General features: G+C 50.1%; 1 protein-coding gene across 9 annotated transcripts; it reads right to left on the reverse strand.

The window, feature by feature from the left end:
- Positions 1 to 274: 274 nt before the first annotated feature.
- MSANTD2 (Myb/SANT DNA binding domain containing 2) lies at positions 275 to 21,662 on the reverse strand. 9 transcript variants are annotated; one of them, XM_048329002.1, is made up of 7 exons: positions 13,170 to 13,318; positions 13,051 to 13,097; positions 11,617 to 11,699; positions 10,941 to 10,986; positions 10,083 to 10,341; positions 8,346 to 8,406; positions 275 to 1,742 (listed from the first exon to the last, which is right to left on the reverse strand). In XM_048329002.1, the coding sequence occupies exons 4-7, from the start codon at positions 10,950 to 10,952 to the stop codon at positions 890 to 892; spliced, it is 1,185 nt and encodes a 394-aa protein (XP_048184959.1). In that variant the 5' UTR covers positions 10,953 to 10,986; positions 11,617 to 11,699; positions 13,051 to 13,097; positions 13,170 to 13,318; the 3' UTR covers positions 275 to 889. The 9 variants fall into 9 exon arrangements, 8 of the variants coding, with proteins under 8 accessions (XP_048184959.1, XP_048184960.1, XP_048184957.1 ...); XM_048329003.1 differs by lacking the exon at positions 13,051 to 13,097; XM_048329000.1 differs by having other exon boundaries at positions 11,617 to 13,097.
- Positions 21,663 to 23,403: the final 1,741 nt, after the last annotated feature.

The raw sequence follows: 23,403 nt of genomic DNA on the forward strand, positions 1-23,403 counted from the left end.
AAAAGGAAATCGAAAGGAGAAAAAGAAAAGACGAAAAAAGGGTAAAAAGTGAAAATAAAAATAATAAAAAAACCAAATTAAAAGAAGTGAAAGGAAAAAAAGGAAAATGATAAAGAAATTTTTTAAAAATCCCAAAAAAGAAAAGATAAAAAAGAAAAGAAAAAAGAGGAATAGAAAAAAAGAAAAATGAGAGAAGTAAGAGAAAAATAATGATAAAAAAGGACAAAAGAGAGAAAAATAGGGAAAAACTAAACAGAAAAAAATAAAGAAAAAATAAAAAGGCCAGGAATTATTTTAATGTTAAAAAAATAAAATAAAATAAAAGCAGATATGGTAATGCTACTGAGGATGTGGAATACATCACGGAACCCAAAGTCTTTGCAGGCAACACTGTTTGGAGAGAGGAGAACACTCGATGGTGAAAAAAGTGAAGTTCTAAATTATATACAAGATATCTAAGGGTGGCTTTGAAAAACAGTCCCCGGGCCGGGAGTTGGGGTTTCCCTCGCCATTATCTATTGCTTATTGAGTCAGATCCATAGTAACACTTAGAGACGGATGCGTCCAAATGAGACACCGTGGAATAAAGGAAAGACCAAACCCTCAGTTTCTGTATGAAAACGCCGTGTGTACGAGCCTGTCCCATGTGGAATGTACCGACAGTCGTCTCGTGGGCCGGGTGCTCCTCCTCGCCACGCCGCTCCGGTGGGGACCCGGCCGGTGCGGCCAGAGAGCCGGGCCCGGCGTGGGGGAAGCGCCCCGCGAGCCTCTGCGCACCCCAAAACGCGCTTCCAGGCGGAAAAGTCCAGCGTGCCCGGATGTGAACGGACTGGATCCGAGTGAGATGGAAAATGGGGCGGAAAGCCCTGATCCTTATGAAGGACGAGGCTCAGTTGTTAAATTTTAAGGGGTACCCGATGGCTTTTTCCAGGCACTCTACCAAAGAGCCGGCAGACAGAAAATCCCTCTCCACTTCCACAAATTTGATGTAGATGGATTTGGGCGAGACACCGGGCTCTACGACGCAGTTCTGAGATAAAAAGGCGTTGATCCCGACCCAATCTTTGCTGAAGGTTTTAGTGTTTGCCTGGAAGTGTAAAAACAGGCACTGCTGGAGAGTCCGAACCTCGGCGATGCCGAGGTAACAGTAGATAATCCGGGCAGATTCCATGTCCACCCGAAGGGAGGCCTGTGGCGAGGGCACCTCGAGTTCCCCTGGAGTCTCATTGCTCGGGTCGGGTGCCTGGTGCTCGGCCAGCGGCGAGGGGAGTTTCTCGTGGCACTCCTCGTATCCAATGGCGTACAGGCCAGGGCTTTTTGGGATCCCTCCTGGTAATAAATACTGCACCACGTTCCCTCCGGTGGGTTTGGAGTGAGCGATAGGAATCCAGTCGATCTCCATGTGCAGCTCCAAGCATCTGGCTTCGCTGATGGTGATCTCCAGGAATTTGTAATAAACGTTCTTCCAGTTCATTTTCTGTACTCGGGTCATGATCACCCGACCCTCCGGTTTTTCCGAGTTGAAATATTCCCGGAGCCGCTTGCCCAGCGGCACCTGGGAGCTGATCTCTGCGTAGTGGTAACGGATATCCTCCTTCCAGCGGGTGTTGTACCCGATGCCAAAAATGGCCAGTTTGTTAGAAAGGTGGAGCCTGGAGAAGTCCGTCCAGCTCTGAAACAGCTCCCACTTCAACTGGACCGACTCCAAGATTTGCATAATGTTCTGCATGACGTCGCGCTTCCTGGAAATTAAGAAACAGAGGGAGAGAAGGATAAGGGCATCAGAGCTGAAAAAACTTTCCCAGCGAATGCATCAACCTTCAGAAAACATTAATCCCAGTCAGCTTTCTTGCCTGATTTTTCTTACTGCTATATACATAGCTGGGGCAGTTTATGGGTTAGAACAACCCCCCTGATGGGGAAATTTTAAATTAATCTTGGCAAAACCAAAACAAACCCAACCCCAACTCCTCCTGATATCAAAGCAACTGCAAGGAAGCATGTATCTGGTCCTGCTGAATAAATACACACTCAACTACTGGGTCATTCTTTACAACCCTGGGCTTCCATGTGCTGCATCCCAAACTCACAACTGCCACTCAAAACACTTCTGCCTCATTGTTATCCCCAAATTAATGCCAGCAAACAGGACTGTAATTGTAAAAACCCCAATGGGAGCCTGAAGCCATTCCCAAGGGCTCTGTCCCAGCGCTGGGGTGGAAACAGAGCTCAAGTGACCAACCCCCTGGAGCAGAAGATGCTCCCAGACACATCCTGGATGCTGCTGGATGGACAATCCCTCCAGAGAGCCAATGAAGAAATCCCCACGTGCCCAAAGAACTGTTTTCACTCCCAGCAGCGAGTTTCAGAGAGGGGTTTACATCAGGAGAGAGCATCGACGTGCACCTGCAGTGAGCTGGAACGGCTTCCTCCAGGATAAATGAGACCCTTAGGGTGTAATTAGCTGGCAGGGAGAACTCCTAATTTGGGGAGTTATTGTCCTATAATCAAAGCTGTAGGAAGATATTGCAACTCGTTTGCTAACGGGGAAACCTCTCTTGGTCCAACAAACGGGATGTAGAAGATTTTTCCATGCAACTCTCCTTCCTTTATCCATTGTGCCACATCTGGAAAGCTGAACTGTGGGGGCCACTGCACTCCCAAGAGGATTTTTTCTCCTTCCACATCCCACCAGGAGGATGTGCTGTACCAGGGGACACAGGTTTTCTTCTGCAGGTTCCTCAAGATCACTTAAACTCCCTAAAACCAGCTCTTCCCAACAGCTTCCCAGTGGAGTCCAGCATCAGACTGGTGAGGGACCCGAAGGCCTCTAAGAGCAGATATGACACCCCACAACCAAGGCTGACTCTGGCAGATGCATTCCTGCCCAACAAATCCCTGTGGGGAACAGGTCTTTTTCCATCACAATGGGTACAAGAGCTCAAAGAAAAGTGAACTGGGAGCTGCAGAGCCTTCCTTCGGTGCTGGAGAGGCCCCACCTCAGAGCCTTTCATCCCCAAAAACCCTGCTTTTACAGGTCTAACCACAACACATGTGATTCTGGGAAGGTTCTGCTACTGCTGGCTGTCCTGCAGGTGATGGAGTGCCTCTGGAGCAGGCTGAGGGCACTGGGCTCCGGACACAGAGCTCTGGTTTGACGTACGACGGTTGGTTGGACACCATCTGCAACCCTCACCTGTGGTGTCCAAGCCCCTCCGAGCATCCAGGCTGGGATAGCTCCCTCCTCACAGCAACACCAGGACCACATCCATCACTGCCTCATCCATCTCACCTGTCTTGCAGTACCAATCATGCCAGAAGATCCCTAAAAAGACCTTAAAAGGCATTTTGGGAAGTGCATTTCCACCACAACTGGAGTGTAACCAAGTCTCTAGAGCACTGAGGAGGGGCTGGCTGGAGGAGCAGAGCCCTGTCTGTGCCAGGGGTTTTAAAAATGCCAGTTCCATCAGCATCAAAGTTCTGTTTCTTACTGCACGTACTTCCTGAGGAGTCAGTTCCACTGCCCAGAAGCAATGGAGAGAAACCCTGGGCATCCTTGGCAAGACTACCCCAAATCCATTTCCATTTCCACTCAAACACTGTGGCAATGCTGATTCAAAGCTTCCCTGAGGTTTTGCCATGCTTGGAAAATATCTTTTTGAGGCTTCTGGAAGTGCAAGTTTACCTTTTGGGCACAAGGGGATAGGACAGACAAGGGGACAGGGCAGCGCTGGAACACAACACTGGCACACATGCTCGACTCCTGACGGCAGCTGAGCTCCAGTTATTCCCTTCCCAAGGCAAAGACAGGAGAGCAGGGCGTGGGCAGGTTTTCATTCAACAGCTGAGGAACAGAGCGAGGAACTGCAAGCAAAGCCCCCACCTTTATTAACTGCACTATAAATACTCTGCTCGGTTTAGCTCGGCACAAGCCAGAGCCGAAGCTCGGCTGCGTCAGTCACTCCGACTGCTCCTGCAGGGAATGGCAACCACTGCAGGAGAGCAGAGCTTCGGCAGCAGACAGAGAAGGGCTTTCCACAGGGAACCCACCACTGCCAGCACCAAAGAAAACAGGGAAAGACGAATTTTAAGGAGTTTTGCTTTTCAGGTTTAGCATCTTCTTGCTTATACTTTGGCTTCCCAGGCTCTATCCAGGATCTCGATGACTTAGCCAAGCAGAGGTATCATAAGCAGTAAAAATCACTATTATTTAATTATTTATTAATTTTAAAATGCCATTTTCACTCATTCAGCTATTTAAAATTATTTCTTAAACATGTACTTATGTATTTGCTTTATTTATATTGTTAATAGGATTCATTTTTCAGGAGGAAAATGGGAGCTGAGCAGAAGGTTTAACCTGTCGCGTGTCTCAGGACAATCTCACTTTTCAGCTGCAGAAGGTGCCCTAGAGCTGGATTTTCCCTCATCATCAAACCATCACCTCCCTGCTTGGAGTCTGGGACCTGCAGTTTCTTCCTCCTTGGAAGCTTTTGCAATTCAAATGAGGAAAGACTTGAGACAAGAGTAGGCGAAAATTTGTTCTAAGGCGCTGTTTCCAAACCAAGCAGATTTCAAAGGGCCCAGAAGAGCTGCTTTCAGTGAAGAGCCACGAGCTTTCTCTAGCTCATCTTCCCAACACCAGCAGTGAATCAAACCACTTCTCAAAGTCTCTAAGTAGTATTTCACTTTTCAAAACAGTTTATTTGGAGGCAACAGCCAAGGGCAGGCAACAGCAGAGCCGACATGGGGATGGAGCCCTCTGATGGAGGATGGGATGCGGACACAGGTTACCTATTGCCCTTCGCTTCCTATACTGTCAAAAATAAGGTGAAAGGTGGGAAGTCCCTGTACGTCACAGACTCTGAACACTTTGGCCTGGAAGGGACCTTAAAAGTTCATCTCATTCCCATCCCTGCCATGGGCAGGGACACATTCCACTATCCCAGGTTGCTCCAAGCCCTGCCCAGCCTGGCCTTGGACACTGCCAGGGATCCAGGGCCTCCCACCCTCACAGGGAACAATTCCTTCCCAAGATCCCATCTGTCCCTGCCCTCTGGCACTGGGAAGCCATTCCCCCTTGTCCTGTCCCTCCAGCCCTTGTCCCAAGGCCCTCTCAAGCTCTCCTGGAACCCCTTTAGGCCCTGCAAGGGGCTCTGAGCTCTCCCTGGAGACTTCTCCAGGTGAGCACCCCCAGCTCTCCCAACCTGGCTCCAGAGCAGAGGGGCTCTGGTCTTTGGAGACCTTTACCATGTCCCCCCAGAGGAGCCCATGGCTCTCTCCATGTCACTTGGAGACACATTCCTCAGCGGGGGCAGCTGTGCTGTCCCACATTGTTGGAAGCTCAGAGGAGATGGGATTTCTGCCCTCTGACACCCAGGCAGGTCATACACGTGCTGTAACTAAAAGCTATCTCCACTAAATCCCTGAAGCTGCAAGTGGCCTTTTTTCCTCCCAGCTTTGTAACTCGCTTTTTCCCAGCCCTTTCAGTGTTTTGGAGCTCTGTTACACCTTATCTTCATCCAGCCCTCCTTCACCCCACCACATTTATTAATTGGTCCTTGGGGAATCTGGTGCAGACATTCCCTATCCCTTGCTTTCTCCTTGGCTCACATCCATTCCTCTCCCCATGGCTACATGAGCTGATGGCAAAAAGCTGCCTGTTATGAGCACAACTAAATACCACAAATATTAACCCAGCACTGCTCAGTGCAGCGAGTTCCCGGAGCCCTCGCTGCGTCGGGTCCTTGGGGATCTGAGGAGACAACAGGACACCAGCGGTGGTGGACAAACAGCTCCTGGCTTCCACACAAACTGCACTGTGACCTGCAGCAGCCTGCTCGCCTCCCATGTGCTCCTGCTCCGTGACTGAGGGACGGCGTGGAATCCAGAGGGATTGGGACAAGCTCAGTCAGTGGCCTTGGGGAACCTCATGAGGCATAACAAGGCCGAGGGCAGGTGCTGCACCTGGGTCGGGGTAACCCCCAGGATCAATCCAGGCTGGGGATGGAGGGATGGGGAGCAGCTCTGGCAGAAGCACTTGGGGTGCTGGTGGGTGAGAGCTGGACAGGCCCTGGCCCAGAACCGCCCCTGTGCTGGGCTGAGCCCCCAGCGTGGGCAGCAGGGAGGGGGGGATTCTGCCCCTCTGCCCCGCTCAGCTGAGACCCCACCTGCAGAGCTGCCTCCAGCTCGAGGGTCCCAGCACAGGAAGGACCTGGAGCTGCTGGAGCCAGGCCAGAGGAGGCACCAGGATGATCAGAGGGCCGGAGCCCCTGTGCTCTGGAGCCAGCTGGGAGAGCTGGGGGTGCTCACCTGGAGAGGAGAAGGATCCAGAGAGAGCTCAGAGCCCCTTGCAGGGCCTAAAGGGGCTCCAGGAGAGCTGCAGAGGGACTGGGAACAAGGGCTGGAGGGACAGGACACAGGGAATGGCTTCCCAGTGCCAGAGGGCAGGGCTGGATGGGATATTGGGAAGGAATTGTTCCCTGGGAGGGTGGGCAGGCCCTGGCACAGGGTGCCCAGAGCAGCTGGGGCTGCCCCTGGATCCCTGGCAGTGCCCAAGGCCAGGCTGGACGGGGATTGGAGCAACCTGGGATAGTGGAAGGTGTCCCCATAGCAGGGGGTTGGAATGAGATGAGCCTTAAGGTCCCTTCCAACTCAAACCATTCTAGAATTCTGTTTTTCTATGTCCACAAGCACATCACAAGTTTCACCAGAATTTGAATGATTTATGGAGACAATTTCTGCTGAAAATCTGCCCTTGACCAAGAAGGCAGATGAACCCGACTTTGAACTAGGCTATCTGCATTTTAAAAGGCTGCACAAAGAAGTGAAAGAGTTTGGCAACTATTTATCTACTGTGGCTTTTAGATGAAATTCTATTTTTTCAAGATAATAAATAAATACTCAGCTTATCTTTGTATTAGCTATGCATCTTCTGATCGCTTTTAACCTACTGAGTCAGAGTTTACAAGTTCCTTCTCCTCACAGACAAGGGGAAAAGCAGCTTTCAGCAAATCTGTGTGTTGGAAAATGCTCTGTGCTTCCACTCTGCACGCAGGATGAGTTTATCGTCAGCACGCTTCACAAAATGCCCCAGAGTTCAGAGACTCCACTGCATTTTAGAGAGAAATTGGGGGGGGAAATGAGCATAAAACTCTGAAAGGTCTCATTTACCAAAATCTAATTCAGCTGGTCATGTACACTTAAAACCTGGAAGAGACGATTTGTGTGGTCCAAGCCTTCACCTCAGAAAATTCAGCATTATTTGCTATGCAGTTCCTTAAAGGTAAAATTACTCCAGAACAGCGCCAAGAAACTGTTCAAAGAGGCAGTAAGAAAATTTATACTGAAAAAAGTTACTTTTTTCCAGGTTGTCCCTGAGCTGTTAAACTGAATTTGCTCCACGTGAAGAAAAGTCACCTTTGGCTATGTGAATATCCACCTGAAGTGAGGAGTCTGATGAAGCTACACCACTGCCATGGAAGCTTCTTGTTAATTCTTTTTGCTTTAAAATTATTTTTATTTTCTTAAGTTATTTTATCTTAATTTTATTTCTATTTTTACTTATTTATAATTATTTCACATTTTTTAGAGGATTTTTTTTTTTCATTGAGTTACATCACAAAGCCTCTGTTACAGATGACTCATCAGGGATGTTCTGTTGCTGTTCCCAGTGCTGGTGACCTCCTACCCTACAGCAGCTCCTTTTCCACTATGGAAAAACCCTGGTGACACTACAACCCACTGGTGTGGGAGCTCCTGTGTGCAACACACCCCAAAGGGTCTGTGAGCCTGGCTCACTCCCACTGCAGACAGATCCACAACCACCCCTAAAAGCTGGCAGAAAGTAGCCCTGGAAAGAGTAAATACAGCACAATTCCTTTCATTTTTGGGAATGCTCTGTGTTATTGTTGGAGAGGAAAGGGAGCTTCGCATGATCAAAGCATTTAAAAGGCTCCAGTGTTTGTTAGATTAAACCCAGCTAAAAGGTTACAAGTAAGGTCTGGAAAGTTATAAAAATGAAAATCAGAGACTCCAAAGCTTTGGCGTGCCTTCCCACCAAGGAAAGGAGCTTTTCTTGTGGGTTTTGTCCGTGGTTTAAGTCCTCACATCCACGTAGTAAGTCTCATTTCCTTTGCTGAATGGCAAAGCCAAGGAGAAACAGAGTTGTGAAGCATTTCAGCTGTTCTGAGGTAATGGGAATAATGCATAAAGCAGATTCAACTGTATGAATAGTCTTGCACAATGTATTTATAATTATAAACAGAAGTTTCAAATATCCTTCCCTCCTGCACAACATCCCCAGGGAAATACATTCCAGGGTAAAACATTCATAAATTACTTACTGCGTGTCTTCTGAAGATTCCTGTTTTATCTTTAATGTTCTTTTCGTGGTAGGCATTTCATCTGAAAGGTAAAATTCCAACACATAATTAGATTTTAAATAATGTTCTTAGGGCTTTTTTTTTTTTTTTTTTTTTTTTAAAGAGGCTGAAATTAAATAAAAAATAAATCTGAGTTGCTTCGTAAGCCAGGCAGTCTGCTGGAGTTCTGCATGAGACAGCTCCAGCTCTTACGCCCTCTGTAATTGATTGGGTTTTTCTTTAACTTGGAAGAGATATGGACAGTTAAAATCTGAATCTCTCTCTGCAAGTGCAAAACCTTTCACGGACAAGGCTCCAACCCCTGCTAAATCACACATCGACAGAATTGCAAACTGCATTGTTTCAAGAAAAAAACCAAGAAAAAGCAATCCTGCTTCCAATAGTACATTTCAAGAGGAAGCAGCAGCAGAACTGCATCTGTGTTCAATTTAGATGCTGTGTGCCAAGTGCTTTGCTCACAACTTCTGAGCGTGAAGGGCATCGTCAGCCCGAGCACACGCAAATGTCCCCGAAACTGGTGACAAACCAGGAGATCCCAGCTTGACTCACCATAACGAGCCATACCAGACAGAATTAGCCATCATTTACATACGTTTTGTAACGTTTCTTCTCCCCACTGTTTCTCTCCCACATATTTCTGACTTTTAAATCCCCCAGGGAAGAAGTCTGAGGAACTGGAACGCGGTTAACAGCCAACTTGCAAATTTTAACATTAAACTGCGATCTAAGGCTCTTTCAAAGCATCCTGACTCACCAGTCCCCCAAACACAGACGTGTACAGATACCCAACTGCATCTCCTCTCCCTCTTTCATCCTACAAATGGGAGGAAAAAGCCTTTATACAATTCACCTGCTTCACCTGTGATCTGATCAACTTAAAGCTTCTGCTGTGAAAAACCCTGCTCAGGTAAGGGAGGAACAGACACCTGTAAGAGCAGTACCTTGAGAGAAATTTGCCTCAAGAAACCCACTTCTTCCCAGAACTGCTCAGATTGGAGTGTGTTTTCTATCAGGAATGTGGTACCCTGATCTGTTGAACAAAGTTCAGAAAGCCACAAGCAACAATTAAACCTCCAAATTAATTAAAATATTGACTTTTAGGCAGAGACAGCAATAATTCAGGCAAGGAAAGCACGTGGAGAAATTTGGTTTAGGTCTCAAACATCAAGTGTGAGCTTGCTTGCTATTTTTTCATTTTAAAAAGGCCACACCTCTGGATATAAACATATTGACGTGTTTAATACCAATTTATCAGGATATATAAGAAAGAGCAACATTTTTACAGTTGTTGGTGTTGCTAGCAGCAGGCTGAAGTCTTGTTCACAGTTTAAGCACATGGTGTTTGAATGGTAACACCCAGGTACCACTGAAAGGGAATCCCATGAGGGAAAGTAAAGCTGAGAGTGGAAGGAGAGACAGGGAAGGTGTCACCTCCACTGTTCCTGGCCACACAGCCCTTCCTGCCGAGCTCTTCAAACTCCAGTCCTGACCCTAAAGGACTTCAAGAACCATGGTTTGCTTTTGATTAACTGAGAAATTTCTGTCCCTTTTCTCCCCAAGGGTGTGTTTAGCACTGTGAGCACATTCTGTCCGAGAGGTGAAAGTTGGTACTGAGATATGCATGTGTCAGACAGCTACGAGCACAGGTAAAATCCAAGGATGGAGATGTGCCAAGATGGGATTTATGGGATTTCTTACCCAGCTCCTGCTCGCCGGTCTGGTAGCAGTGAAGATCCTGACTGTGGTTTCCCCAGTCCTCCTGAGAGTATTCCTCCATCGTGCTGCCATCCGACTCCAGCTCCTGGTACAAGCCGCTGCTGTTGATGAGGACGGGCTGGCAGGGCTGGGAGTCCCATCCTCCCTGCCCAAACACCTGCTCCAGCTGTTCAAACGTGTAGCTGCTTTTCCTCTTCCCAACACCGTGCTCCTTCACGCGGCTGTAGCACCTGCGGAGGGTCTGAGAGAGACCAGCAGGTCAGTCAGGGGTGTGGGGTTGGACGAGCACACAGGCACTCACACACAGTCCCACAGGCAGAGTTTAGGGCTTTGGGGGTTATTTCTGCAGGTCATATTTGCCCCACGCTCATGAGCAATGCTCCCAAATTAATCTACACCCACCAGGAAGCATCATATATATCCGACATTCCCGCTTAGCGTTAACATCTATGACACAGGACAAGTTGTGCAGCAGCTACAGATTCCTCAGATTTAACTTGGGTGATTTATTCTCTTTCCCACTTAAAAAAAAAAAAAAAAAAAAAATCCCCGGATCTGCTACGGATGCAGGGAAAAAAATAAAATAAAAATACCAAGAGCCCCCCAGTCAGAGACACCAATCAGCCAGGAAAATGCACACCTACTACGAGAAGGAGAAAGCAGAGCTGGTGTTGCGCCCACAGCTTGGAGAGGGGGAAGCAGGGAGGAGAGAGAAAGGAAAACAGAAAGATTTCCCCCAAAGCAAAGACAGTCCAACCTTCCTTACTCTGTTAAGAAGACACAAGGTACAAAATGGATATGCCTAAGCTATTCAGCTAGGAAAATATATATATTACTTACATATTTTTGCATTCCTTACTAACTCACTCTGTCTCTTGTGAAGCTGCTGAAATTTAAAAGAGGTCAAATCAATAATGCTCCCAGTTCCCAGACTTTGATATCAAGCATCAAGTAAGTAACAGCACTGAGGTGGCTTGGTATGAGCAGCCTCTCAAACAGAGCTGCGGCAGAACCTCCCACACAGATGCCAAAGCCTCACCCACTTTTGGTGATCCCTTTGGCATCTTGCACCAAGGGCTCGGCCACTTCACTGCTGCTGGATAAGCCTATGGTTCCATCCATGTTTTCCCCCTAATCTGGAGCAAAAGACAACTACTTGGGGGTAAAAAAAACTTTCTACACAACCCTCAGCGTGGCTTTAATTCTACCACTGCTCTAATTTTGAAAGACAATGATATGCCCCAGGTTTGCCGGGTCTTGGGGTTTTTTTCGGATTGGTAAACTGCTAGAAAACGTTAATTTTTTTTTTTTTAATTAAATTTATCAGATTGCCAAGGTTCTAACTTGAATGGCAAAGCTGTCTCTGGAATTCAAAAGAGGCATTAATTTGGGAAGAACTAGTCCTGTTACCTTGCTTTCTGCAGGAGGACTGTAATGGACACATCATTACAAAAATTCCTGTGTTTTTTCCCCCCAAAGAAAGGAACTTTTAAAACTCCAGAAAGCTGGAACCTACCTAATGCTCCTCATACACTGGTTTAACAGCATCAGCAGCAAAGGGATACATTTCTAACCAGTTTCCTCCTGAGATTCAGAGCCCTGGGGGCAGAAGCAAAACCGCTAAGCAGCAAGTCAGTATTACCCTGCTGTTTTAAACAAAAACACACGAAAATAACACAAAATAAAAAATAACCCAGATAAACACACAGGCAGCAACAGGCACGAGTTATTCCACGGTTTAAAGTGGAACTCTTCCCACTTTTGCCATAACTACCTCAGGATAAACAGGCAGATCCTCTTTGGATGGACACCAGCATATTTTATATTTCTGTCTGTGAGCAGGGTGGAAAACAAGCCGCTGTGGCAACCTAGAACCAAAACCCAGCCCAGAAACCTGTTGGTATTCACTGGTGCGAAGAGGCTTCCCTCAGACTGGGGTATAGATACATTTGGTTGTTAGAATTCAGTTTTCTCACTCCAATTTCTCTCCTTTCAGCTCAAATCTCACCGAGCCATAAGGGCGAAGTCATTTCACTCCCAGACTCTTTCTAAAATCCACCCAAGTTAGATTTTTTTTAAAATATATTTCCCAAACTCCAGTTCTTGTATCTGCCCCAGCTTCTCCATAGGAGTTAAAAACCATGGATTTAGAGCCTCCAGCTGAATTTACTAGCAGCCTTCAAGCAAAACAAACTGTTTCCAAAGCATCCCTACTCTTGGCCAAGCCCTCTGGGAATGCCCGACACCATCAGCCACTCTATTTTCACACTCTATTTTCAGCATGTGCTTCAAACACCTCTCCCCACCAGTGGGGTTATGGAGGATCCCACACTGGGTTGTAGCCTAGTAGTAATTAATTATTTCAGTCAGGCTGCAAGCTGGCTTACTTTACTATCAAAATAATTTAGCAGCAAGTCAATGCAGACTAGTAGAAAAACTAAAGGGAGCAACACAGAAAGGGGGATGAAAATAAATGAGCAATAGTGTCACTGCTCATTACTCTTACAGGTCAAGATACTTTTGGGGTTACTGCCCAGATGCTCACCTGGCTGTGTTACCTCCACTTCTGGAAGCAGATAACCTAAAATTTGAGGGAGAAAATCTCAAGTATAGGGCTTTCCAAAGCACCAAAAAACCTGTGGCCAAGCAGCTGGTGGCTCCTTGGTCTTGTGTGCTGGAGAATCAAGATTCCTGCTAGCTCTTTCTTCTTGGAGGCTCTCCCCAGTGTCTCCAACAGGCAGACCCTACAACTCTTCCTGATGTTCCCTCCAAATACCATAAATCGGCCTTGTTTCATGTAAACCCACAGGCTTCTCTTCTTCAGAGAGCCTGGTAAGACCTAAATAATTGCTCAGACCTCAGGAAATCTGGACATTTTATAATCCTTAACCTTTCTCTCACCAGGTTATTCTGATCTCCAAGATCTAAGGTCTGGTTTTTTCTTACGCACCTCCTCTATTCCTGCCGGTGTCCAGCTCAACTCCTGCTCCGTGGTTCCTGAAGTGCACATACAGATATTGATACAGATACAGAAAGCAGGAAATTTAGGACAAGTAACTGAAAACAGACCTGATCACTGCCCAGTGACTGCTCAGACTGGAAGAGACCGAGGCTTTTGCTTATTGTTCTGCAACACTGCCTGCAACACGAACACATATTATCCCCGCTTAATTTATAGTTAGGAAAACCAAAGGAGGAGACAGTCACAAAGCTCAATGTGGATTTTCTCACCATTTCTAACTCACGAGTCCTCATCTCTACAAGTGAAGCCACCGAAGAACCTGGAGCTCTGCAGGAACTGCAGGATGAGGATGAGAAAAACCTTTAGGAAGGCTGCAGACATGGTCCTCCTTCCAGCAAAAAAATGAGGGAGAACCAGACCACAGCAAGCTTTTCATATATAACCTGAGGTCATCCAACACAGGGAATTCCAGATCCCTGATCTGAGACGTGCTCTTACTCAGGGAGAAGCTATGGGCTCTGCAGAGCACTTTGGTGGCCTACGGCTATGTCCACATTCATCTGTTTAAGCTGATTAATTGATAGCAGCCTAAAGGGCTCCTGATGTCCCAGAGCACCACTCAGCACAACACTCAGCTTCAAAGTTGCTCTTTTACTTAATGGAAAGGAGCTCTCAGCTTTATATCCCAAATTAAGAACAGCATTGTCAAACAGCTCCCTCCCTCATCATCCCAGGATACTCACAGGCAACACAAGATGAAACTACACTGGGACAAAAGAAACAGCTTCTGAAGCCTGGAGTGCTTGTATCCTGATACCCAAACACATAAGGACTTCCTCAAGGATTTGGCTCCAGTACAGTAAAAAAGTGATGGGAATGCCCTCTTGATTGAGGTAAAAACCAGAGCTCTCTTTGGACAACGAAGAAGCAAAGGTACCCTGGCAGACACAGGTAGGGATGTCAGTCGAGGCAGGGCAGACACGGGTTTTTGTTAGTGAGAGCCGGAACTGAACAAAAACTCGCAGCCATCACTGCCAATTTCTACATCACAATTAAATATAATAATAATAATAAAAAAAAGCTCTTGCCTGGACAGGAATTATTTACAGAAGCGCCACAGCCAATTGCAGAGGTCAGCCCCCATGAGACAGGACTGTGCCAGCAGCCAAGAGCAAACGAAGCTGGGCTTTAACAGGCTGTGTCCCATCAGGGTGAGCAAACCAGTGGCGTGTGGTGCTGTGACAAGAGACCCCACAGTGCTGTGTGCTCAAATCGGCTACCTGGGAAGATGCTCCATTGGTTGCTGCTATCAGAATGCTGAGGATACTCGGACCCTTCTCAGGGGTTTGTTGCTAATTGAGCCAGACCCCTAGAGAGGAGACTCCAGCACTGCCTGCAGAAAGGCTGGCAGCTGGGCACCTCTGTCTCTCGATGCTTTGAGCTCCTGGTTTTCTTAAACCAGCACTGGATGAAAAGAATAGGAACTTGTTAGAGATTGAGAAGGCAGAGAAGCAAAACCCTCCCCCAGACCCACCAAGCCAACAACTTTGTAAAGAGTTTAGATGTAGTGGATGGTCTTCCAGACAAAGCTCAGCTTGCAGAGGTCACCGAATCACAGAATATCCCGAGTTGGAAGGGACCCACAAGGATCATCCAGTCCAACTCCTGCCCTGCACAGACACCCCAACAATCCCACCACGTGTCTGAGGGTGTTGCCCAAATGCTCCTGGAGCTCTGGCAGGATCAGGGCCATGACCATTCCCTGGGGAACCTGTGTCCGTACCCAACCACTGTCTGGGGAAAGAACCTTTTCCTGATATCCAGCCTAAACGGACGAGATGCCTGAGGAAGGTTCAACCTGCTCCTGGCACGACCTGTTCAAACATTACTTACTTTGGAGCAGTGAAGGAGTAGGTTACCTTGCCTTCAGAAACAAGCTCATTCTGAAAATCAAACTTCAAGTTTCATGCATCTACTGTGATCAGGATAAACATCACTACTCCACTCACAAAACCAGACTTTTAAGGAAAACCCAGACTGCAGAAGCCTGGATGAAAAAAATCGAAATACCAAAAGTGGTTTGAACTCAAATTTTCAGCACTAGTGGTGAAAGGTTTGGTAACAGGCGAGATCACAGCAGTCCATTGTCTGCTTGGCCCCCAAATTTATACTCTCAGCAAGAGGGAGGTAAGCAGGAATCTGCCCCTGTGACAGCACTTGAAGCAGAGTGCAAGAATCAGGAAGATTTTTAACATCTTCCCAAGTCCTCCACAGTCAGAGATCACTACAGGAAAAAAATGTGTGTGTTCAATCTAGGATTTAATGTTCACAAATCTCCCTAAATGAGCTTTAATGCTCAAGTTTCACAAATCTGCCCTCCTGCAATGAGTTCCTGACCATCAACTGTTCCTGTCTCAACAAGAGAACCTACCAGCTCGCTCCCGGCTCCCTCTGGGAATCACTCTGCACCCATGGAATGAGCAGTGGATGGCCCAAGTACACCAGAAGGATCAGACCAGAGTATTATAAACACACAACACGGTTGCAGAAGCCACTGGATTGTAAAGACACTTGTCGTGCATGTGCAAATCAAGCCAGATTCCTACCAGCACAACAGCGCCCTGCAAATGCCCCGGCTGAGAGCGAATCCAAGAGGGTTCATTCCATGTGACACTCATATCCCAGAAATGCTCCTCTGCCACAGCCCCACAAAGGATTGAAACAAATAAATCCGCTCTTTGTCATGGAAGAATTTATTTTTCCCAGCTATAAATGTCAACAGAAGGTTGCTCCCACCTTCTGCACATGAGATCCTCCAGTGAGAAGCTGGGCTGCTGGGAAGGATTCAAGGAATGGCAAGAAACAGCCCAGCCTGGCAAACCTGGCACATCTGAATCTATTTAAGCCGAGGGAAGAATGGGAGGTAACTTGAACACCTGCACACATCACAGCCCAGGGAGTTAATGGGACAGAGAGCTGGGACCGAGATAAACTCAAGATGAAGATAAACCACATTCAAAAGAAACAGAAACTCAGAATCATGGAATGGGGTTGGAAGCTACCTTAAAGGGTCATTCCAACCCTCCTGCCAGGGGCAGGGACACCTTCCACTAGACCAGACTGCTCCAAGCCCTGTCCAACCTGACCTTGGACACTTCCAGGGATCCAGGGGCAGCCACAGCTTCTCTGGGCACCCTGTGCCAAGGCCTCCCCACCCCTACAGGGAAGAATTTTTTCCTGATATCCAATCAAGCCCTGCCCTGTCACTGGGAAGACATTCCCACTTGCTCTGCCACTCCAGGCCCTTGTAGAAAGTCCCTCTCCATCTTTCTAGTCAGCTCAAATCAAAGTTGCTTTGAAGGTGGATGGTTGGCTGGTTGCTATGAAATGCACCAATGCTCCATCATTTGAGATCTCTGAATTACAAAGACACCCACTCCACACGACTTTGGACCTAGGGATGGAATTCCGGCAGAAATCCTGTAATGTCCAGCAGCTCACACTAGATCACAGCAAGCATTGCTTCTGAGACAGCTTTGTTGGAGCAGCTTTCCTGCCTTAAAAAACCACTCCATGCAAGATTTACAAACAGATTGTTTACATCACAAAGCAGCTGAAACCACAGCCCCCTTACAAACAAGCCCTGCCATCACCACGTTAGTGTTGCTTAAAGCAAGAAATACCAACAGCTCATAGTCAGGTGTAATTTTCCATCCCTTCCCATTTCATGCGGGTTTGTGGCACTCCCAGCTATTCTTTGTGCCTATGTTCTTTCTGAGCACCGAACAAACATCTTCAAGGTATTTATTTTCCTTTTGAAAAACAAATTACTTTTGTGGACAACCACAACCCAGCCAAAACCTCCAGTCACCCATCTAGGGGGAGGAGGAGGTCTCATACAGAAAAACCAACAACAGCAGAACTGGATTGGCAGTGATACTTGGAAATTCCTGCAGTCAGGAGTTAAGATGCTGGAGCTGCTTCTCTTTGAATCAATGGGTTGGCATTGACTCTGGGAAAGGCAAAATGAAAGCAGAACTCACATTTCTGCAGTAGCTGAAGAAATGACATTTTAAAAATGCCCCCAAATTAGTTTTAACAGCAACTTCTAAGAAGGGATTTGTCTCTGCTGGGGAAAGGCTCTCCAGCTGCGCCTGCAGCCAGAGGATTTCCAGCCCTGAAATGCTCTCTCAGCCCAACTGAGCAATGTGCCATCAGGAGGATGAGTCTTTGATTCCACCTTCCATAAAGATGCAAGCAAAAGAAGCGGAAATTCTCCCATGGGTTTAAAAAAAGGCCTAAAATCTGGTATTGAAGAAACAACTGGAGCCCATTATTTCAAGAACATTCCTTTAAAACAAAACAAGCCTGAAAACGCCCCTTGACTGCAACACCCGAGCTCACCTGAGCTTTCCCAGAACATCCCCCGTCACTGCAGCCACCTGGGATGGCTGGAAGAGGATGGAATGATGAAGTTCCAGCATACCTATGGAACATATTCCATGTGCCCTGTGGACTGCGGTCTCCAAGCTGTATGGCCTTCACACAACAGCTTCACAGCACAAGGCAAGGGCTCATTTTCCCATGCTCAAATTCCCAGCAAACCTCCTGCTGCCTGGTTGAAACAGCATTGCCCAGTGCAGGACACAGGATCCCAGCAAGGCTGGAAAGGGTTTGGCCAAATACTCCATGACCTGCCTTAAAACCCTGGCTCTAAGGTCAAACCTGAAAACTAAAAAGCTCTCCATGTGCTGCTGTGGGAAGGTGATGAGTTTCAGGACAGGCAAACCAGGCTAAATCTGTGCTCAGGAACGTGGGGAATAGGAAAGGGCTGAATGAAAAGAACAGAGAGTATCACTGAACAAGCAAGGATTAAGGACAGAACGTGACTTGTTGGGATGAGGACGCTGTGGTGCACAAGACAGCTCTTCTGGGAATGCGACTGGCAGGAATCAAGATGTTCCATTCTTCCTACAGCTCCCAACCGCAGAGCTCCCCAAGCCACCTACCTCAGAGTCACCAAGTCGGACTCAAGGTCTCTTTCCAAAGGAAAAGCTGCTGAAACGGTTACATGTGAATCCCTAAATTTAAAACAGACCCTTCCAGAGCAGCTCCAACCTGACAGCGGCTTCGTTCCAGCTGCTGATGTGCAGAAAAGTACATGCAGATGGTGGGAGATGGGCAAAAATTTGCATTGGGACCTTTCTGCACACCCTGTTTGAATTAAGAGAAAATGCATCCATGCCATACAACTGGAAAACCCTCTGCTTACAAGCTGCTTTGCTCCTTTCCAGCTCAACTGGCTGTTGAGAGTCAAGATTTGGCTGTGTCCAGGGAACGCAGGTGTTCCGAAGGAAAGCAGTACTGCGTCCTTATCTAAGATTCATTTATAAAACCAGCTGAACCTGGAACGTTTGGAGCACCATTCATTATCCAGCAGCAAAGCCTCATGCTTCTGTCCCCTGATGGGCATTAAGTATCCTACAAAATCCTGGAAACACTGAACATTTTGGGTAATAAATGGAACAACGCAGCTATGTGCTCCTTCATCACCATCTCCCCAGTCCTGTTTTCAGTGTGGAGGATTCTGAAGTGCCTGTTCCCTCCTCTTGTTCCCACAGCACATGACAGTCCTCCTGCTCTGTCTCAGAGAGGAATCCACTCATGACCCCTCCACATCCAGAAGTGACTTCTGTTTGTGGTGGACCATCAAAACGTCAAGCAGCCAATCCTGCCTGGAACCCTACAAAAACTGGGATTTTAGAGTTGGCAACAGCTACCACAACTATCTCCATAACCCCTGTAACAAGGTAAATTCTTGGCACCCAGGAGAACTCCCAGCTTTCAACAAGCACTCATTTCCCAGCAAGTCCAGGCCAAAACCCACTGAGAGCCCAAAGGCTTTGGAAAAGCCACATTTTTGCTGCTCCAGATGACTGTGCTGATGAAGGCCCTCACTGGGCATTACAGTGTTAAAGGAGAGCCCATCCCGATGTACTGCAATCTAGAAACATCTAACAGGTCTGGCAGGAGCTGCTCTTGGTGACAAATATCAGCCTTGAGCTCTTTTACTGCTGTTTGGTGGGTGGTTTCTTCCAAGTTTGAACATTTCAGGGGCAAAGATGTGTTCAAGCTTCACTTCTGAAGGGAAAGTGGGAGAACCCTCAGCTGCAAGGAGCTCAAACTGCTGGGAGTCACCAAAATGCTCCCACAATCAACTCCATCCAACAGCACTGTCCAAACCCAAAGAGCCAGTTCTGGGCTGTTCTAACAGCAAGATGACTCCTCACAACCCGACAGCATCCCCCAAAATTGGGGCTGGGGGCCTCAGTCACTGCAGTGACTCCCATCACAGCCCAAAACCAATGGACAAAGCCAAACCCCCTCCAGGAATTTTTCCATCATGCATCTGCCTCTGGCAAAGCCCACAGGTTTGCAGAAGAGCTGATTCAAGCAACAAGCACCTTGAAAGCCACCAGGAGAACGAGGGACTCCAAGAGGGTTCACAGTACAGCAACATTCCTCTCCAAAAATATTTGGATGTGCTCAAGGGAAAAAGATCCCTGAGCAGCAAATACACACACATGTGAGGAAAACACATTGAGAAACCCAAACTTCTAAAGAATGCGGGATTGTTTTGAGTATCTATTTCCAGGACAGGCTGTTCTAATCAACGGGGATCAAAGTGGAAATCCTGCACTTACTCCCAGGCATTCCTGATGCTGCAGCATCCCTTATTCCATGGATTTTGCAAATTAAAGGCAGCCCAGGTGTACACACCTGGACGGCTGCAGCCCAGCTGGGCTAGCACAGGTGTATTTAAGGGATGGGAAGAGGAAAGGAGAAACAACCACCCCCCTGAGCCCCAGCAATAACAACACATTCATTGTGCACTCCATCAGCATTTGGGGGGGCTGCAGGAGCCTAATGGGCCAGGAAAGGAGAAATCAGAGCCAGAGGGAGATCAGAGCGTGCAATTCACCCTCCCAAACATCATCCACATTTACAAACTCAAACCCCGCAGCGATTTCCACACCACCCAAATATCTCCTCTCTGTAAAAGCAGGATGCACGCAGTGACTGCTCCCAAACCAGGCACCACACCCAGCCCTTTTTTCCCAGGGAATGATGGAACTGGAAAGACCTCTCTGCCAAATACAGCCCACGGGGCTGTTCATCAGTTACTCAAGAGATCTGTGAAGCCACAGCACGCTCCTGTCAAGCCAGGGAAGCTATCGGATTCTACAAAACAACTCCACAGCAAAGGACAGAGCCAGGAGTGCAAGAGCAACCAGTGCCTCCCCTTGTTACTGGGGCAACTGGGAGGCCTGTTTTCCCAACAGGGCTACAGGGAGCAGCCAGAGCCAGCCCCTCACGGACAGAGGATGCTGGAGGACACGTGAGGGGACAGAGTCAACCATGGCACCCACAACACTCGGGGCCAAAGGAGAAAACCCAGGGGATGTGGTGGTCCAAAAACCCAGGGGACGGATCCTGCTGGGGCTGTCCCCATGAGGAGACACAAACAACTGGGATGCTGTGTCTGTCCCCACTCAGGACCATGGGATGCTGCCACAGCCCACCCACACGAGAGGAACTGAACCCACGGGACGAGTCCCAAAGGTGCTGCTGGAGGCTACGGGTGCAAGGGAGGAACCCAGAGGACATGGCACCCAGGAGACACCACGGGGAGCCAGGCAGCTGAGCCAGGGAATGGGATACCCTGCACCCAGGGCAAGGGCTGGACTCAGTCTCGGGGACAACCCTGCCAAGGCCAGAGAATGCTCCAGAAAACTGCAGCGTGGAGACCCCGAAAGGCCAAGCCCTGGGGACACGGTGACCCCAAACTCAGGGCCAAAGGACAGGCTGAGCCAGGAAGATGCCCACAGCCAGCGCCAAAGGACGCTCAGGACAGATCCTGAAGGCACTGAACTCCCGGGACACGGTGCCCCAGACACAGCACCAAAGAATGCTCAGGAGAACACCTCTCCGGGAAAGGGACCACACACCGCCCCGGGAGCTGACCCACCCGCGGGCGGGCGGCCGAGCACGGGGAGCCCCGGCCCACCCTCCCGTCCCGGGCCGCGCCGCCGCCCCCCAGGGTACCTTGATGCGCTCCCGGCACTGGGACGGGGTGCGCTCGTAGCCCAGCTCGGCCAGGGCGCGGGAGACGCGCTCGTACATGGCGGGCCCGGGCGCTTTGCTGCCGAACACGGTGCCCGCACCCTCCAGCTGCTGGTACCGCGCCTCCACCAGCCGCTCATTGCCCCACACGGCGATCAGCGCGTTGGTCTCCGCCGGCGTCCAGGACATCCCGCGGCAGGCGGCGGCCGCGGCGGCGGCGGCGGCGCCGCCAGGCGAGAAGGAGACGGAGGGCGAGGCCCCGCCGCGGGCGCCCAGCGCGGCCCCGCCGGCCGCCGGCCCCGCGCCCAGCGGGGACGCGCCGCTGGGCGTGGAGGGGTCGGACAGGCTGGGGTTGCCGTCGCTGAGCGCGCCCGGTGAGCCCGGCGACAGCACCTCCATCTTGGGGACGCGGAGCGGTGGCTCGGCCGGCGGGAGCTGCGAGGAGCCGCAGGGCGCCGCCATGATGGGGGTGCGCACCGAGCGGGCGGAAGTGACGTGCGCTCCGGGGGCGGAGCTTCCGGCAGCGCCGGGGCGGGGCGCATGGCGAGGGGGCGGGGCGAGAGGGGGCGTGGCCATGACGCAATAAGGGGCGTGGCCGCAGGGCGCGGCCATGGCAGGAGCGGAGTGCGGCTGCCGGATGGGGCGGGGCTTCCCGGAAGGGGCGTGGTCAGGGGCGGGGCGCGCAGTGGGCGCGGCCATGAATGGGCGTGGTCACGGGGTGGGCGTGGTCTATTGATGGGCGGGGCTCTGTGATGGGCGGGGGCCATCCGGGCAGGGTCCCCGCAGCCCCCTCAGGGCAGGGTCCCCGCAGCCCCTCCCTCCCATCACCCGGGATTTGCCTTGGCCTGAGGGCCCCGAATGTGGGGCCGAACATCCCAAAGGGGAGGTTTAGCCCCCCCCAGCCTTGGCGCTCAGCATTCCCCTCATACTGGGCTGAGCACCCTCTGTCCCCGGTGTCGAGCACCCCTGAAGTCTGAGCACTCCCGAACGTCCTTATTGAGCATCCCCCAGGGACTGAGGCTGAGTTCGGGGGGACAGGGACCCCTCTTTTCCCTCCGCTTCCTGTCCCGGCCCTGGTGTCTCCGAAACCCCGGGACCCCAATTAACGGTGACCGTGATTGATGAGCCAGGGCGCAGCTCGCGGGAGGTGGGGGGGACACCCCAGCTGCGCCCCAACTCTTCGTTAAGCCAAGACTAACGAGCAGCGGGGAGATTCCGCCTCTCCAGACTCCCTCAAAAGCCCCCCCCCTATCCAAGGGGGGTGGTTAGAGAGGTCCTATGGGACCCCCGGCCGGGTTGGTTAATTAAACGCTTTAATTAGGGCCGTGTTGGTTAAACAAATGGGGGAGGGAGGGGGGAAGGATGGAAGGGGACATCCCCCTGCCTCTGTCTGTCCCTGCCCCTGCCGTCCCTGCCCGCAGCACAGCGCGAAGAGATCAGGAGTGTAATTATACCTCTCTAATTAGCGGGATTAGGGGCTAGCGGCGGCGCGAGGCTGCGGATGTAGCGGGGGGAGCGCTAGCCCCGCACTCCATCCCCCACCCCGACCGCGCGGGGGGCGCGGGGCCGGCGGGCTCTTTGTCACCGGCTGCTGTCCCCAGGGAGCGTTCACACGGGACTGTGTCCTCAAAGGGATGTCCCCACCGCTGATGTGTCCCCAAAGGGATGTTCCTGCTGCTACCACATCCCCGAGGGTGTGATGAGCCAGCGTGCCCCCAAAAGGATGTCCCAATGTCAGTCCTGTGGCATGTCCCCAGAGGGGTGCATCTGCCCCTGGCATGACCCCAGAGGGATGTCCCTGGTGCCACCACATCCCCAAGGGGCTTCCTTCCACCACTGTGCCCTCAAACAGACATACCCCCGGCTGGTGTGTTCCCAGAGGGATGTTCCCAAAGGGATGTTCCCAATGTCAGCCCTGCATCACGTCCCAGAAGGATGTGTCTGCCACCACCACGTCCCAAAACAGAAGTCCCCACTGCTGGTGTGACCCCAAGGGGGTCTCTGCTGCCACCATGTCCCCAAAGGTATGTACCCACTTTCCCTGGAGTGTCCTCAAAGGAGTGCCCCCACCGATGTGTCCCCACTGCCACTCCTGTGGCTGCGTCCACAAAGGGATTTCTCCACAGCCAGCCCTGCTCCGTGTCCCCAGAGGGCTGCACCCACCGCCGGCCATTCCATTTGTCCTTGGGGACGGGGTCTCCAGAGGGGTGTCCCCAC

Source organism: Corvus hawaiiensis, chromosome 25 (genome assembly GCF_020740725.1).
Source record: "Corvus hawaiiensis isolate bCorHaw1 chromosome 25, bCorHaw1.pri.cur, whole genome shotgun sequence".
NCBI classification, from domain to species: Eukaryota; Metazoa; Chordata; class Aves; order Passeriformes; family Corvidae; genus Corvus; species Corvus hawaiiensis.